The sequence below is a fragment of the Nicotiana attenuata genome, unplaced genomic scaffold (assembly GCF_001879085.1).
Source record: "Nicotiana attenuata strain UT unplaced genomic scaffold, NIATTr2, whole genome shotgun sequence".
Taxonomy (NCBI): Eukaryota; Viridiplantae; Streptophyta; class Magnoliopsida; order Solanales; family Solanaceae; genus Nicotiana; species Nicotiana attenuata.
In genome coordinates, this window is record NW_017670406.1 from 402,313 (window position 1) to 416,569 (window position 14,257).

Genomic DNA, 14,257 nt, shown 5'->3' on the forward strand with positions numbered 1-14,257 from the left:
CAAAAAACATCTTATTACAAAGAAAGTAAAAAAGCCAAAAAGCAAAAAAATTAAAATATTGTTCCATATAGAATTGTTCGGTTTTTCTGTTAACCGAACAACCGAGGAACCAAAACCGTAAACCACACCGAATTAAATAGTTCGTAAACCGTACACCGGCAAATAATCGATTAAATCGAAACACAATCAAAATTTACGGTTCGGCCGGTATTATGCCCACGCCTACTCTCCCTTTCTTTTTCTTTTGCAAGTCAATTACCCCAGTTGACAATTTATTCATTGAAAATTTTGCATGACCCAATCTCCCTAGTTCTTTTTTATATAGATAAACACTCCCAAAAAGGGGTAATTTTCGTTCTTTTGCAAATGGCTGTTTTTACTCTCTTTTTTCACAAAGGATGATTAGATTCACCATGACCTTTCTCTTTTTTTCGTAAAAAAAAAAAAAGAATAACTTTTAACGAAAAAAAGAATAATTTTAGTAAATAAAAAAGTCTTTTAGCGCCTTTGGGCTAGTCAACTGCAAAAACCCTACACAAGAATCTGTTTCCCACCACATGAGCTCGCTGGGTCTCCCGCCATTGAAGGGTATCTGTCAGTCTGCCACCCATTAACATGGAGCTTGGAACTAGTTTTTTCAAAGCTACAAATGTTAACCAAACGCTGTCTTCTTACGCTGTCCCCAGCAGCCAACAGTTTATTAATGTTTCAAGTCCTTCCCTCTATCGCGCTAAACTTTCGCTCCCCACTAGGAAAGACTGCTGCTGTAGGGCAGCCGTTACAGGGATTATTAGTTCCTTAATAATTTCAGAAAAGGTAACCTTGTTTCCTTCTTCGTTTGGATGAAAGAATTCCAATTTCAAATTCAGCAACTTTTCTTAAGTTTTTATGATTTTGATGTTAGTAATATGTAATTTGCAATAAAGGGGAACTCTTGATATTAGAAACGCTTGAGTATTTTTTTTTTTTTGCCCGCACGGCGCACCCCCTTTAATGATAAGAAGAAATTGATATGGTGGTGGAATTATGTAAGGACAAAGCATGCTTGTCATAAACGTCAAAGTTCACATTTTTATCTAGTACTGTACCATTTTTCAAAATTTTTTTTATATCTTTTACCGATATTTGCTACTTAAATACCTCAGGATTTATCCAAATTCACAACCTACTGACATTCTCGTTACAAAGATAAGATTCTATTGTAGCTTGCTTCTTAACTTATAAAGTTCTAAGCTGCAAGAAGATGAACATTTTCAGATGCTTTCATGAAAACATTTTGCTACTCTCTTTTTATCTTCACGCTTTATGAAAATTGATAATGTAAGAGTTGTTATCAGTTACTGGAGTTAGGCACTGCACAAACAAGAAGAGATATACTAGTGTACTGCACAACCTATATATGAAGCATAAAATTGCTACGATAGTGTAGATGACTTTCGAAAAACGTTTCTCTAGCTGATTGGTTTTTGTAATATCATGAATATGAAGTAAACGCAATGAATAACACTAAGATCACCTTCTTTTTGGTTGGTTTATGGAACCACCAGTTTCCATTTCTTGATGGACAAGTTGATAAAGTAGCTTTCTAATTTTTCAGGCCAAAAGGATGTCTTCAGATCTCTCTCGTGATCTGGAACTCTCAAGTTTATCTGCTCCGTGCCCATTGGATGGTCGTTATTGGGGTAAAGTCAAGGAATTAGCTCCATATATGAGCGAATACGGCTTAATTCGATTCAGAGTTTTGGTTGAGGTATTGATATTTCATTGTTATTATCTATTTACTAGAATTGCAAGATCATAGGCTTAATCACTTGGTTTAATGCTGCTATCACTGAATTTTGGCAATTTACTCTGCTACTGTTGCATTTCTGAAAAAGCTGATTTTGGTGTTGCATAGGGGGGAAGGGAAGAAAGGATTTGCCTATGCCATCTCTAATGCCTGAAACAATTCTTTTCTTTCTTAGGAATTCGGTTCCTAGATTTTAATTCAATAAGCTAGATTTTAGCAAAATATTTTCAGCTAATACAAAGTGCTTTTGGTTCCAGATGCTGCTTTTTGTGAGTTAATGTTGTGTAGAGCAATGCAATACAAAGTTTTTGCAAGAGAAGGAGGATGTAAAGTCTATTTCGTACAATCTTGCAAAGAGCAATTGCCATAGTTCTAACAGTATTAGACTCTACTCTATAAAGCAACACTATTTAAAAAAGGTATTCAGAATTTCAGATTCTTTGAAGGGCAATACAGATTTATTGACAACTCAACTGCGAAAGCCCATATATGATGAATCTGAAATTATCTATTAGTTCACGTAGTGGTACCTACAGAACTAATGTTATGTGAAGGTTGGTACTTGCTAATAGAAAGGTGTGATGATGCAGTAGAATGTCAGCAATAATTATGGCGATATATTTTGCTCTATCGCCATGCATAATCTGTGAATTCTGTGACGAGGGGTCCATTAGTGATTCCAATTTATTCTAATTGAAGTTGCTTTTTCTGTTGCTTCTTACCTTTCATCCTTTTCCACATTAGTGAGAAGCAGGAAAAGGAATTTTTGACATTTAACTATCTGTCAGATTAAATGGTTGTTGAAGCTTTCCCAAATCCCTCAAGTCATTGAAGTTCCATGCTTCTCTGAAGGAGCTCAGTCTTTTCTGCAAAACTTGATTAATGAATTTAGCTTGGATGATGCACTGGAAGTTAAGAAAATTGAGAAAGTCACAAATCATGATGTGAAAGCAGTGGAGTACTTCCTGAAACAAAGATGCCAATCACATCCAGAGATAGTCAAGGTATATATAGTTTCTCTAGCACATGTTGCATTATACTATAGTAAACTTCCATGCCATTCAATCAAGTAGGAAAAGAAGACTTAAAAAGTACACATAATCTCTCTATCCCTGATCAACACCATGCATTTCTGCTTATTCTTCTTCTTGTCTTTTCTGTGGTAGGTGCTTGAGTTTTTCCACTTTGCTTGTACATCTGAGGACATCAACAACCTTGCCCATGCACTTATGATGAAAGAAGCTTTGAGCAAGGTCACCCTGCCTGTAATGGATGAACTAATTGCTGCAATCTGTAACGTGGCTACAACAAATTCTTCTGTCCCCATGCTTTCTCGCACCCATGGACAGGTAGATTTATGTGTATGATTTCTCATTTGGGTGCAGCTTTACAATAGTGCTTGAGTTTATTTCGGGAAAAAAAATGTTGTGCTTTCTTTTATGAATACCATGGAGTATAGTTTGCTTTGCACAAAGGTTTTAGACAATTGTAATCTTCAAGAATTACTATTCTTTCTGCACTTGTAGCCAGCTTCACCCACCACACTCGGAAAGGAAATGGCAATTTTTGCTTACCGATTAAGTAGGGAAAGGCAAGATATCTCTCAAATTGAGATGCTGGGGAAGTTTGCAGGTGCAGTTGGAAACTACAATGCTCACGTAGCTGCATATCCTGAAATAAAGTGGCCCCAAATTGCAGAGGAGCTTGTGATGTCTCTTGGACTGAAATTCAATCCCTACGTTCCACAGGTATGCTATATAGAAAAAGTTGTGGTGATTCATCAAACAAGGAGCCATGTTAGGTTACACATGGTTCTTTGTGCCCCTATACGTCACTCACCGTATAGGGGCGGGCTGGATGAAATGGAAGCTTGCATCGGGAGTGTTGTGTGACAAGAAAGTACCACCGTTACTCAAAGGTAAGTTTTATAGAGCTGTGGTTAGACCGGCCATGGGGCAGAGTGTTGGCCGGTTAAGAACTCCCATATCCAGAGGATGAAGGTAGCAGAGATGAGGATGTTGAGGTGGATGTGCGGGCACACTAGGATAGACAAGATTAGGAATGAGGATATTCGGAAGAAGGTGGGCGTGGCACCTGTGGATGACAAGATGCGGGAAGCGAGGCTTAGATGATTCGGGCATGTGCGGAGGAGAAGCCTTGATGCTCCGGTGAGGAGGTGTGAGCGGTTGGCCGTGGTGGGTACGAGAAGAGGTAGAGGGAGGCCTAAGAAGTACTGGGGAGAGGTGATCAGGCAGGACATGGCACGACTGCAGATTTCTGAGGATATGGCCCTTGATAGGAAGGTTTGGATGTCAAGCATTAGGGTTGTAGGGTAGGGGGTAGTAGAGCTTTGCGTACTTCATACCGAGGGTGAGGCGGGGTTGGATTAGGGTTGATCTTAGATAGCTTGCAGTTTATGTTGAATCCACACTATCCTTGCTGTTTATCTTAGCCCCGGGCCTTAGTTACTGGTTACTGTTATTGCATGCCATTTATCTTTTGGTTGTTATGCTTCTGTTACTATTATGGTTTCTACTGGAGTTACTAATGAATTGTCTCTTTCTCTTTTTCCTTTTTCTGAGCTGAGGGTCTATCGGAAACAGCCTCTCTGCCCTATCGGGGTAGGGGTAAGGTCTGCGTACACATTACCCTCCCCAGACCATTTTGTGGGATTTTACTGGGTAGTTGTTGTTGTTGTTGTATATTATTCATTCACTAGGAAGGGAGAGGCCACATTAATTATTTCCTGTGAAACATATGTGCACATTAATTATTTCCTGTGAAACATATGTGCAAATTTTAGTTTGATAACATCTGAATAAAAACCCTTGAAGTGCAGATTGAGACTCACGACCTATGTTGCTCGGACTCTCCGAAAATGTCAGTGGATGCGTGTCGGATCCTTCAAAAATAGTGCATTTTTGGAGGATCCGACACGGGTGCGGCTCCATTTTGGAGGGTCCGCGCAACATAGCTCACGACTACATGGCAAAACTTTTTCATTCAATTATCCAGTTCAACAGCATTTTGACTGATTTTAATAGAGATGTATGGGGATATATATCTCTGGGTTACTTCAAACAGGTGAATGCCCACATATTTTTTGATATTGTTTTTTGTCTCTTACTTAATGAAGGAATTTACGTTCTCCTATCTTAAGCAGATAACCAAAGCCGGGGAAATTGGGTCTTCAACAATGCCCCACAAAGTTAACCCCATTGACTTTGAAAATAGTGAAGGCAATCTCGGAGTAGCCAATGGAGACCTATCTCATCTAAGCACTAAGCTACCTATTTCAGGCTGGCAGGTATATTTTCTCCCCTCGCTCCATCTGTTTCACCTTTCTCCATAATTCTGCTTTATAATTTTAGCTTCTCCTTATTCGTTTGGTATCACATATACTTGGGGCTAAGCAGATTTGATGGTGTCGTCGTTTTCTATAAAAAGTAGATTCAGCTAGAGAAATACAATTGTTTTTTCTCTCTGTTTGTGGGTTCTATTGCTGTTGCTGCCTCTACAATTTCTTCTTGTGTCTCATATTCTTATTCCTTGGTGTGCTTGCTATTTTCAGCGGGACTTAACAGATTCAACTGTTCTGAGAAATATGGGAGTGGGGCTAGGACAATCTCTTCTTGCTTACAAAAGTGCATTGCAAGGAATTGCAAAGCTTCAGGTGAAAAGTGCATCTTGAAATGCTATTTTATTCTCTGATAACTGTACAAAAAGTCTTTAACAAAAAAGATTTTGCATCTAATCTTCTGCCTGCAACTGGATTTATCTAGCAATCATGGTGTCACAGAGCTCATTTACATGTAGAATCTGGCATCAGCCTTCTCTTTTTCTTCCTATGTATTTATTAGAGAGATCAGCATAGACATTTTCACTTATTAGTATTTGTAAACACATACACCTTCTGGATTGCTTCGGGGGGTTGCTGTTGGGTTGGCGATCATTGATCTATATATGGATTTGGGTAGCCAAGTGCTATTAATTGTATTTACTGTTTTGGATGCATTTCTCAGAGACATTAATATAGTTCACATTCACAAGATATTAGTTAGTTTTAAATTGATTACATTTTTGTATGCAATGACTAACTTATTCAGTTTTACATAGGTTAATGAAGCTGCCCTGGCTGAAGACTTAAATAACTCGTGGGAGGTCCTTGCTGAACCAATACAAACAGTATGTAACTTAATTTCTTCTTCTTTTTTTCTGGATGAAGTCCTGTTTTATCATCACATGTTAGCACAAGTCATTCTGAAAGGTATGTCAGTTATATCACAGAAAAGAATGCGTCTGTAGGCATAATAGAATTTTTTTTAAAAATTTTGCCATGATCATAATTGACTGTGTATAAAACTAATCCCCTGCCCCAAAAGCTTTCTCTTGTTCATTTATGCTTTGTCTTTTAGGTGATGCGCAGGTATGGTGTGCCAGAGCCGTATGAGAAACTGAAGGAATTAACCCGAGGGAGAGCAGTGACCAAAGAAAGCATTACAGAGTTCATAGAAAAGTTGGACATTCCAATTGATGCAAAGACAGCTCTCTTGAACTTGACACCTCATACTAACATTGGAGTAGCTGCTGATTTGGCAAAGAACATAAACAAAGCGATAAATATGGTTAACAGGAAATAAAAGTCGGATACTTCTGTAGTGAATTTTTTTGATTTGCTTGGAATGTCCATTGAAGCATGTGAATGAGCAGATGTGGTATCATGTTGGATGTCATAGAGATGAGCAAATCAACACAACACATTGTCAATCGTTGGAGGTTATCAATCTGGATATGAGAATGCATCATAATCTTGAAAATCCAACTGGATCGGTAACTAATTCTTTACGTTAATACGAATCTGTTATACTATTTGGCTCCCAATCTATGTTATTTGACCATGTGAAAGGGACTGTCTATATGAGATTGTGATTTAGGTTTTGATGCAGAGTTTCTAGTGTAAAGAATTTTGGGATGCTAGATAGAAGAAATGTTGAAAGACTCAGTGACAGAGGCGGACCTATACAGGGGCTTGAGGGGTCACGGAACCGTTTGCCTTGGCAAAAATCCTGTATATATATTTAATATATAGCTGTATATACTATGGGGACCCTTAAATATTTTTCTTGGCCCCCTCAATAACTAAAGGCGGGCTGGAGCGATGGTCTGTGTGTTGTGTGAGTTCCGTCTCTTAGTTGGCTAACAACCTGGGTTCAAAACTAACCATCAGCAAACTCCTTTTTTAGTTGTTTTACTTTTTGGTTTGCTTTTTCTGACGGGAAATATGTACTAGTACTACTGTACAACAGTACTATTTAATAGTTGACTGATTTATATTTTTTATTTTTTCATTTCTGCATTTAATTATATTGTAATAATTATACATAATAGCCAACTTTATTATTTTATTCTTCTCCAAAATCCTACCCTCAAAATCAAAAACCCCAAAAGGCTAACCCCCTGGGTTCGAAACTAACCATCAGCAAACTCCAATTTTAATTGTTTTACTTTTTGGTTTGTTTTTTCTGACGGGAAATATGTACTAGTACTACTGTACAACAGTACTATTTAATAGTTGACTGATTTATATTTTTTATTTTTTCATTTCTGCATTTAATTATATTGTAATAGTTATACATAATAGTCAACTTTATTGGTTTATTCTTCTCCAAAATCCTACCCTCAAAATCAATAATAGTCAACTTTATTATTTGTTCTTCTCCAAAATCCTACCCTCAAAATTAAAAACCCCAAAAGGCTAAAATCCAGATGAGTTTGGTGAATTGAAGCTTCGAGATCTTAGTCACCAACTCGACACGCTTATATTGCACATGCAACGTGGTGACCCTAGATTCTCGGATTTGAAATGAATTGGTGATTTGGCAAAAGCGTTGGTTGAGGTAAATCTTGTGGAAACATATTCACTTGTTTATTTACTAGTGAAGTTGACTCTAATTTTACCCATCACGACTGCAACGGTAGAAAGAGCAGTTTCATCCATAAAGTATATCAAAGATGAATTGCGTAGTAGAATTAGTGATGCATTTTTAAATGATTAGTTTGTCACTTTGAAAAGGAAGTATTTGCAAATGTAAGCAATAATGCTATTATTGACTGTTTTCAGAATATGAAAAAACGTCGAGTTCAAGTATGAGTGGATGATGATGTACTTTTGTTATATTAGTATCAAATTAAATATTCTATAACATTGAAATTTGTATTTTGATGTAAGTTATGCCTTTTTTTAGCTCTCTTTTTTAGACAACCATAGATATTAATGTATGTCGCGAATTGCTATTAAATCCACTGAGCTAGTTTTACATTTTAAGTTTATTCCAGTTTATAGCCCGTTTGGCCAAGCTGCAAAAATCAGCTTATTTTGAGAAGTGCTTTTCTTCAAAAGTGCTTTTCTCAAAAGTACTTTTGGTGAGAAGCAGTTTGTGTTTGGCTAATTAGTTTGAAAAGCACTTCTGAGCAGCAATTAGTGTTTGGCCAAGCTTTAAAAAACTGCTTCTAAGTGTATTTTTCTCAAAAGTGCTTCTCAAAAAAGTGTTTTTGGAGAGAAGCTACTTTTTTCTGCTTCTCCAAAACTGCTTCTGCTTCTCCTCAAAAGCACTTTTTTTCCTTCCAAAAGCTTGGCCAAACACCTCAATTTTTTGCCAAAAGTGCTTTTGGCCAAAAAGAAGCTTGGCCAAACAAGCTATTAGTCCATTTGTGCGCAAGGATGAGCAGGAAAACTTTATTATTTAACGGAAAGCTTATTTTAAAATTTGTGCTCGCATGTCAATTGAGAAGTCTGATGAAATCGAAGCGTAAGGTCTTCTTACTTTATTTTTGCTTTTTTACTTAGCAAGTGTATATTATATAGTGAATTATGCTGCTTATTTGGTCTATCCTAGAGTTTATATGTATTCTTTTATTGGCTAATAAAGTTTTCGGTAAGTCACTCTAATGGCAGTGGTGCCCCGTCATATTCAAATCTTGGGTCCGCCTCTGCTCAGTGATGTATTATTTATATTACATGCAAGTGATCCTATTTGCTTCTGCTGTTTAACATGTATTCAATCACAAAGTCTCCTGACGATTGCTCCATAAACTCAATAAATTGAAGTATGAAATAATATTATTCTGAACTTAGAGGAAATAATTAGCTTGTTCCTTTATCTTGACTTCTTGAGCTAACATGAACAGAAGTCTCTGAAGAATTCTTCCCAAAATCAGATACAAAATATACAAAAGGCATATTGTATAAAATTAGTATAAAAATTGTGTTTAAGTTGTATGATACTGTAGTTGTGTATAACTGGGTACAAATAATGTATGAAAGTTGTAGATAAATTTTACAAGCATATGACATAAGCTTTGAGATTTTTTCGGTCTCTTTTAATTTAGACGATTTGGTATTCAAAATTCATCCAATATGAATGGACCCAGGTTCATCTGTTTTAGATTTCTGCTTCGTCTAATTCTGTCCAGATCTAAGCATATATTCAGAACTCCCCTTATCAAACAAAAGAAAGATACTGACCCATAATATCAAAGGCGCGGGATACTTGTACTTGCCCTTTAAAATAATGAAATGATAATTACCCTAGTCCAATACAAATTTGTCAGAAAGCAGAAACTTGAGTCTTTTCTGATAAATTTGATTTGTTGAAACGTTAATAGCATTACTGAGAATACGATGATTGAAGGCACTGCCGATGATTGCAGAAAAATAAGGAAAGAGAAGAAGAGAAAAAAAAAGTAAAGGGTGTAACTAAATCCTTTGATTGAAGGCACTAATAATGGATTTGGAGCCTTTTAAGGTAGAATGTATATATTTTGTAAACAAAACTTGTGTAGGTCGGGTAATTAACTAAACATGGACATTTAAGGTAATAAAATTTCCAATAGTGTATAGGAATGAAAAAATCCCATTTTGTTATATGTTATATTAGTCTATTATTCATATGTCAATAGTAACAAGTCATATCCAATCCGAACTGCCCGAACGCCGGCCTTATATTTTGGTATTAGAAATTATACTGAATTTTACTAGGTTAATTGTAAAATTGGTGTTGCAATCAAATACTAGTGGCTAGAAAAGCACATCGTAAAGCAATCTATTCCCTCAGGTTATCAAGGTGATCAGTACACCACCAGATACTCTCATACAGTCATACTTTAAGATTGTTTTTCTTGATACTATTATTTCTAATTATCTTCAAATTACCCATGTCCTATACAACCAGATACTTTTACTATTCCTGCATTCTGTTAGTTCTTATCTTTCTGAGTTCTTGGAATTAAGCCACCAAGAGGTATATATATGAGTTACCAAAATGAATCGTTTCTACTCTGGTAAGAGCGTAGGTATTAACTGTTAAATTCTCGTTCTAATCCTCCAACTCCAAGTGGTATTTATGTAAAGATGGGTTCAGAATATAAACTTTGTGAATCCAGGGTCGAAATTATTTAGTGAATTTAACGAAAAAACAAATTTACTGGGTTCTTCATATGGATTTCCATATATTGTGAGTTAGATCTGCCCCTAATTAATGTCAAGATAAAAGGAGGGGGAGGGGGAGGAAACCAATAAGTGGTCTTAATTAAACGAAATAACTAAATATGGACCTTTCCGATCCAGAGACAGCTGGAACAGTGTGATGGTTATTAAATGTTTAAAGTAGTTCAGCCCAGATATTTGTGCATGAATTGTTGCCTAAGAGATTTACCGACAGCCATTTAAGTCATATACCTAAATGGCCAGTGTGAGCAGTGGGGATGTACAGATACGTCGGGTTCATTTGAACCTGGTGTTTTTGACACTATGTTAAAAACACTAAAATTTTATAACAAATATCAGAGCCTAAACTCATAATTTCAAAAGTGTATATAAGTTCAATTCTAAGTTAAAATCCTCTATCTGTATCTGACTGTGAGAGTGCCACTGTTCAGTTGTAGGGGTGGCAAAATAATTAGAAGATTACAGTTAACCACCTATATTATCCACTAATATATGGGTTGGATAATGAACTTTTTAAGAACGCGTCAAATATGGATAAGAACCATATTATCCATTTAGAAAATAGATAACCAATAGGTAGCCAATAGATAACCAATGGGTCTAACTTTTACATTTGTAAAACCTTAAATTAGGGGTTCCTCAAGTTAAGAAGACTAAGAATTCTCCCAAAAGTGATCATATGCAAGAAGTCACGGATAATATGGTTACTCATATTATCCGCCGGTTAACCTATTTTTTATCCGTATTAAATATGGGTCGGGTCGGATAATTTATCCGTTTTTTCATTACCGTTTTCGACCCGAACCATATGCGACCCGTTCCGCCCATTTGCCACTCCTATTCAGTTCCAAGAACAAACGGTTGAACATCAAATTAAAATCCTCTATCTACCTCTGAGTGCGAGTGTGCCACTGCCACCATTGCATGCTAATAGTAATATGTTAAAATAGAGCTTCCATTTGTACATGCAACCATGCTTCAATATCCGGTTGGAGTACTAGAGCTGTAATTCATGATAACCATTTTAATACATACATACATATAATCGTAAGCAAATTAAAGTGCGGTATATATCCAACTGCTCCAATATAATGACGCTTTCTATATAAATAGCACTAAACAGTTCTACAACTTCACAAATTAATATTGAAAGGTCAAGTTCAAAAGAATTATGCTAGAGTCTGTAGCTTCGCATATACAGCTCATCCAACTACACTGATCTTAGTGGGAACTAAAGCTTGGTTCCAAAAATGTGTATCCGAGAGATGTTTGGAACACGAATTTACTCTTCTTCTTTAAATGATCTGGGTCCACTACTAGAATTGTGGGAATTACCGACCAAAAATTTGCGACCAAAGTTGGTCGCTAATGTGGAGAAAATTATTAAATAATTATTTTAAATAATTTATCGACCAGGGTTGGTCGCTTTTTGGTCGGTAAAGTGGTCAATATGTTGACCGGGCTGGTCAGACTTGCTTGGTCAAAGAAATATTGAAATTAGCGACCAACTTTGGTCGCTAATGTGGGACCCAATTATAACGTTTTAATAATTATATTATTACTTAAAATATTTTATAAAATATAAATAAATATTATTTAAAATTGGCGACCAAAGTTGGTCGGTTATGAAAGGGGAAGCAAGTAGCGACCAACTTTGGTCGCTAATTTGGGACCCAGTTATAACGTTTAATAATTATATTATTATTTAAAATATTTTATAAAATATAAATAAATCTTACTATTTAAAATTAGCGACCAAGTTTGGTCGCTAATTTTTAATTTCTGGATAATTAGCCACCAAAGTTGATCTCTTTTCAGGTCAACATTGGTCAAAATTAAAAATCACTTTTATATTTACTAACTAAATAATATAAATGTAATTCGTTAACACTTTTGTAATACAAGGGATGAATACACTAAAATATACTCTAACATGCTATATATGTAGTTAAAGTAGTACAACGAAGCGTGTTTTATATATATAGGTCGAGACGTTTTTTTTTAATATTCAACGATGCATTTGAGTAGGTTATAAGTCGATGAATCAATTTACACACAGATATATTTGATGAAAAATTATATATACTAATTAGGATCTTGACAAGTCTATAAATCCCTAAAAGAATCCGACAGATTGATTGCAAAAGCGACTTCGCAAATGCGAAAGTCACTTCGCAAATGCGACAACAGCAGAGTCTGGGTTCGCAATTGCGAACCCTGGTCACAATTGCGACATCAGAGACCTGTAAATCCACACTTAGACTCATTTTTAACCATTTTTCATATCTTCTCAAAACATAAACACCCTAGGGCGATTTTTCAAAGGCAACTTCTTCTCCAAATCGATTGTAAGTCGTTTCTAACTAGTTTTCTTCAATTCTTAACATCTTTTCACATGATTTTAACTCAAAATCAATAATTTTTATGGGGGAAATTGGGTGTTTTGGGTAGAACCTAGGTTTTTTAAATTTTGGGGATTTGGACCACTATTTGAGGTCCGATTTCAAAATAAATTATATATTTGAGTTCGTAAGTGAATGGGTAGTCGGGTTTTGGTTCGAACCTCGGGTTTTGACCATGTGGGCCCGGGGTCAATTTTTGACTTTTGGGGAAAAACTTTAGAAAACTTATTTCCATGCATTAGAATTGATTCATTTACCATTTATTGATGTAATTAAGTAACTTGTGACTAGATACGAGCGAATTGGTGGTGGAATCAAGAGGTAAAGCGATAGTTGAGGCTTGAAGTGTGTTCGAGACATCGAGGTAAGTGTTTGGTCTAACCTTAGCTTGAGGGATTAGGAGTTGTGTCCTATTTGCTATGTGTTATTTGTTGAGTACGACGTATAGGTATGGTGACGAGTATCTAAACGTTGGTGTCAAGCATGCCTGTGAGTCTTATGTTGTGATTAATGCGACTCCGTTTGTATTGTTCATGTTTAATGTGGTTATTGCTATTGTTGAGCAAGGTTTGTGGGAAGACTATTGGTAATTGTATATTGAAGAGCGTTGGCTCAAGTTGTAAAGTGATTTGTGGAAGTATAATTTGGCAATTGAACCTTATGGAGCATTGGCTCAAATTGTGAACTAAGTTATGAGGTAAATGTGAAAATGAGAAGAGGATTAGGGTATTGATCCCTTGCCAGGACGTTGTTGCTTTTAATGTTGTTCCCTTGTCGGGATGTTGTGGTTTGATTTTGTTCCCTTGCCGCGATTTTATTACGATTCATTTATTCCTTGCCCTTATTGCTTGTGTTTGTTGTTTGGGTGAGGAAGAGCGTAAAGCACGAAGGGTGATGCCGTGTATTGTTTTGGTGAGAGAGTGTTAAAGCACGAAGGGTGATGCCGTGTATTATTATTATTATTTTGTGAGGAAGAGTGTAAAGCACGAAGGGTGATGCCGTGCCGCACGATGTACCATTCTATGCCGATTATATTGATTTTATGGTGAGGATGAGAGTAAAAGCACGAAGGGTGATGTCGTGCAGTTTATATTGATTATATGGTGAGGATGAGAGAAAAGGCACGAAGGGTGATGCCGTGCACTTGTTTGATTTCTGATTCTTGTTGATAATTGAATCTTGTGGTGTTCCATATATTTGCTTGTTGTCCTCCTGTTGTCATTGGATCTTTCCCCGCAACATATTTCCCCCTCCCATCCAGGACTATATATATTTCTGCTTTTATTTTCCGTTGTACATTATTTATCTGTACAGGTTTATTTGGTAGTCTGGTCCTAGCCTCGTCACTACTTTGCCGAGGTTAGGCTAGGCACTTACCAGCACATGGGGTCAGTTGTGCTGATGCTACACTCTGCACTCTTTTGTGCAGATCCCAGTGCTGCATATTTCGGACCGCAGTGAGATTTTCCGTTTCTTGTTCATCAGGCGACCCGAGGTAGTCCTGCAGGCGTCCGCAGGCCTTGGCGTCTCCCTCTATCTATTTTCCTGTTTCTTTTATGT

General features: G+C 36.5%; 1 protein-coding gene across 3 annotated transcripts; it reads left to right on the top strand.

Moving 5' to 3' along the window:
- Positions 1–460: 460 nt before the first annotated feature.
- LOC109238973 (adenylosuccinate lyase-like) lies at positions 461–7,135 on the top strand. 3 transcript variants are annotated; one of them, XM_019405470.1, is made up of 10 exons: positions 461–816; positions 1,598–1,750; positions 2,578–2,793; positions 2,956–3,138; positions 3,316–3,541; positions 4,764–4,873; positions 4,953–5,096; positions 5,361–5,462; positions 5,906–5,974; positions 6,205–7,132. In XM_019405470.1, exons 1-10 carry the CDS (start codon positions 616–618, stop codon positions 6,427–6,429), a joined length of 1,629 nt encoding a protein of 542 aa, XP_019261015.1. In that variant the 5' UTR covers positions 461–615; the 3' UTR covers positions 6,430–7,132. The 3 variants fall into 3 exon arrangements, 2 of the variants coding, with proteins under 2 accessions (XP_019261015.1, XP_019261014.1); XR_002069830.1 differs by lacking the exons at positions 3,316–3,541; positions 4,764–4,873 and having other exon boundaries at positions 464–816; positions 6,205–6,619; positions 6,736–7,135; XM_019405469.1 differs by lacking the exons at positions 3,316–3,541; positions 4,764–4,873 and having other exon boundaries at positions 464–816.
- Positions 7,136–14,257: the final 7,122 nt, after the last annotated feature.

Bases quoted from the DNA above. Each gene is read 5' to 3' on its own strand.
- LOC109238973 (XM_019405470.1), top strand. From the start codon at position 616: ATGGAGCTTGGAACTAGTTTTTTCAAAGCTACAAATGTTAACCAAACG. The intron at 1,751-2,577 runs GTATTGATATTT...ACTATCTGTCAG, and splicing joins GATTCAGAGTTTTGGTTGAG to ATTAAATGGTTGTTGAAGCT. The intron at 3,542-4,763 runs GCTATATAGAAA...CGCGCAACATAG, and splicing joins TCCCTACGTTCCACAGGTAT to CTCACGACTACATGGCAAAA.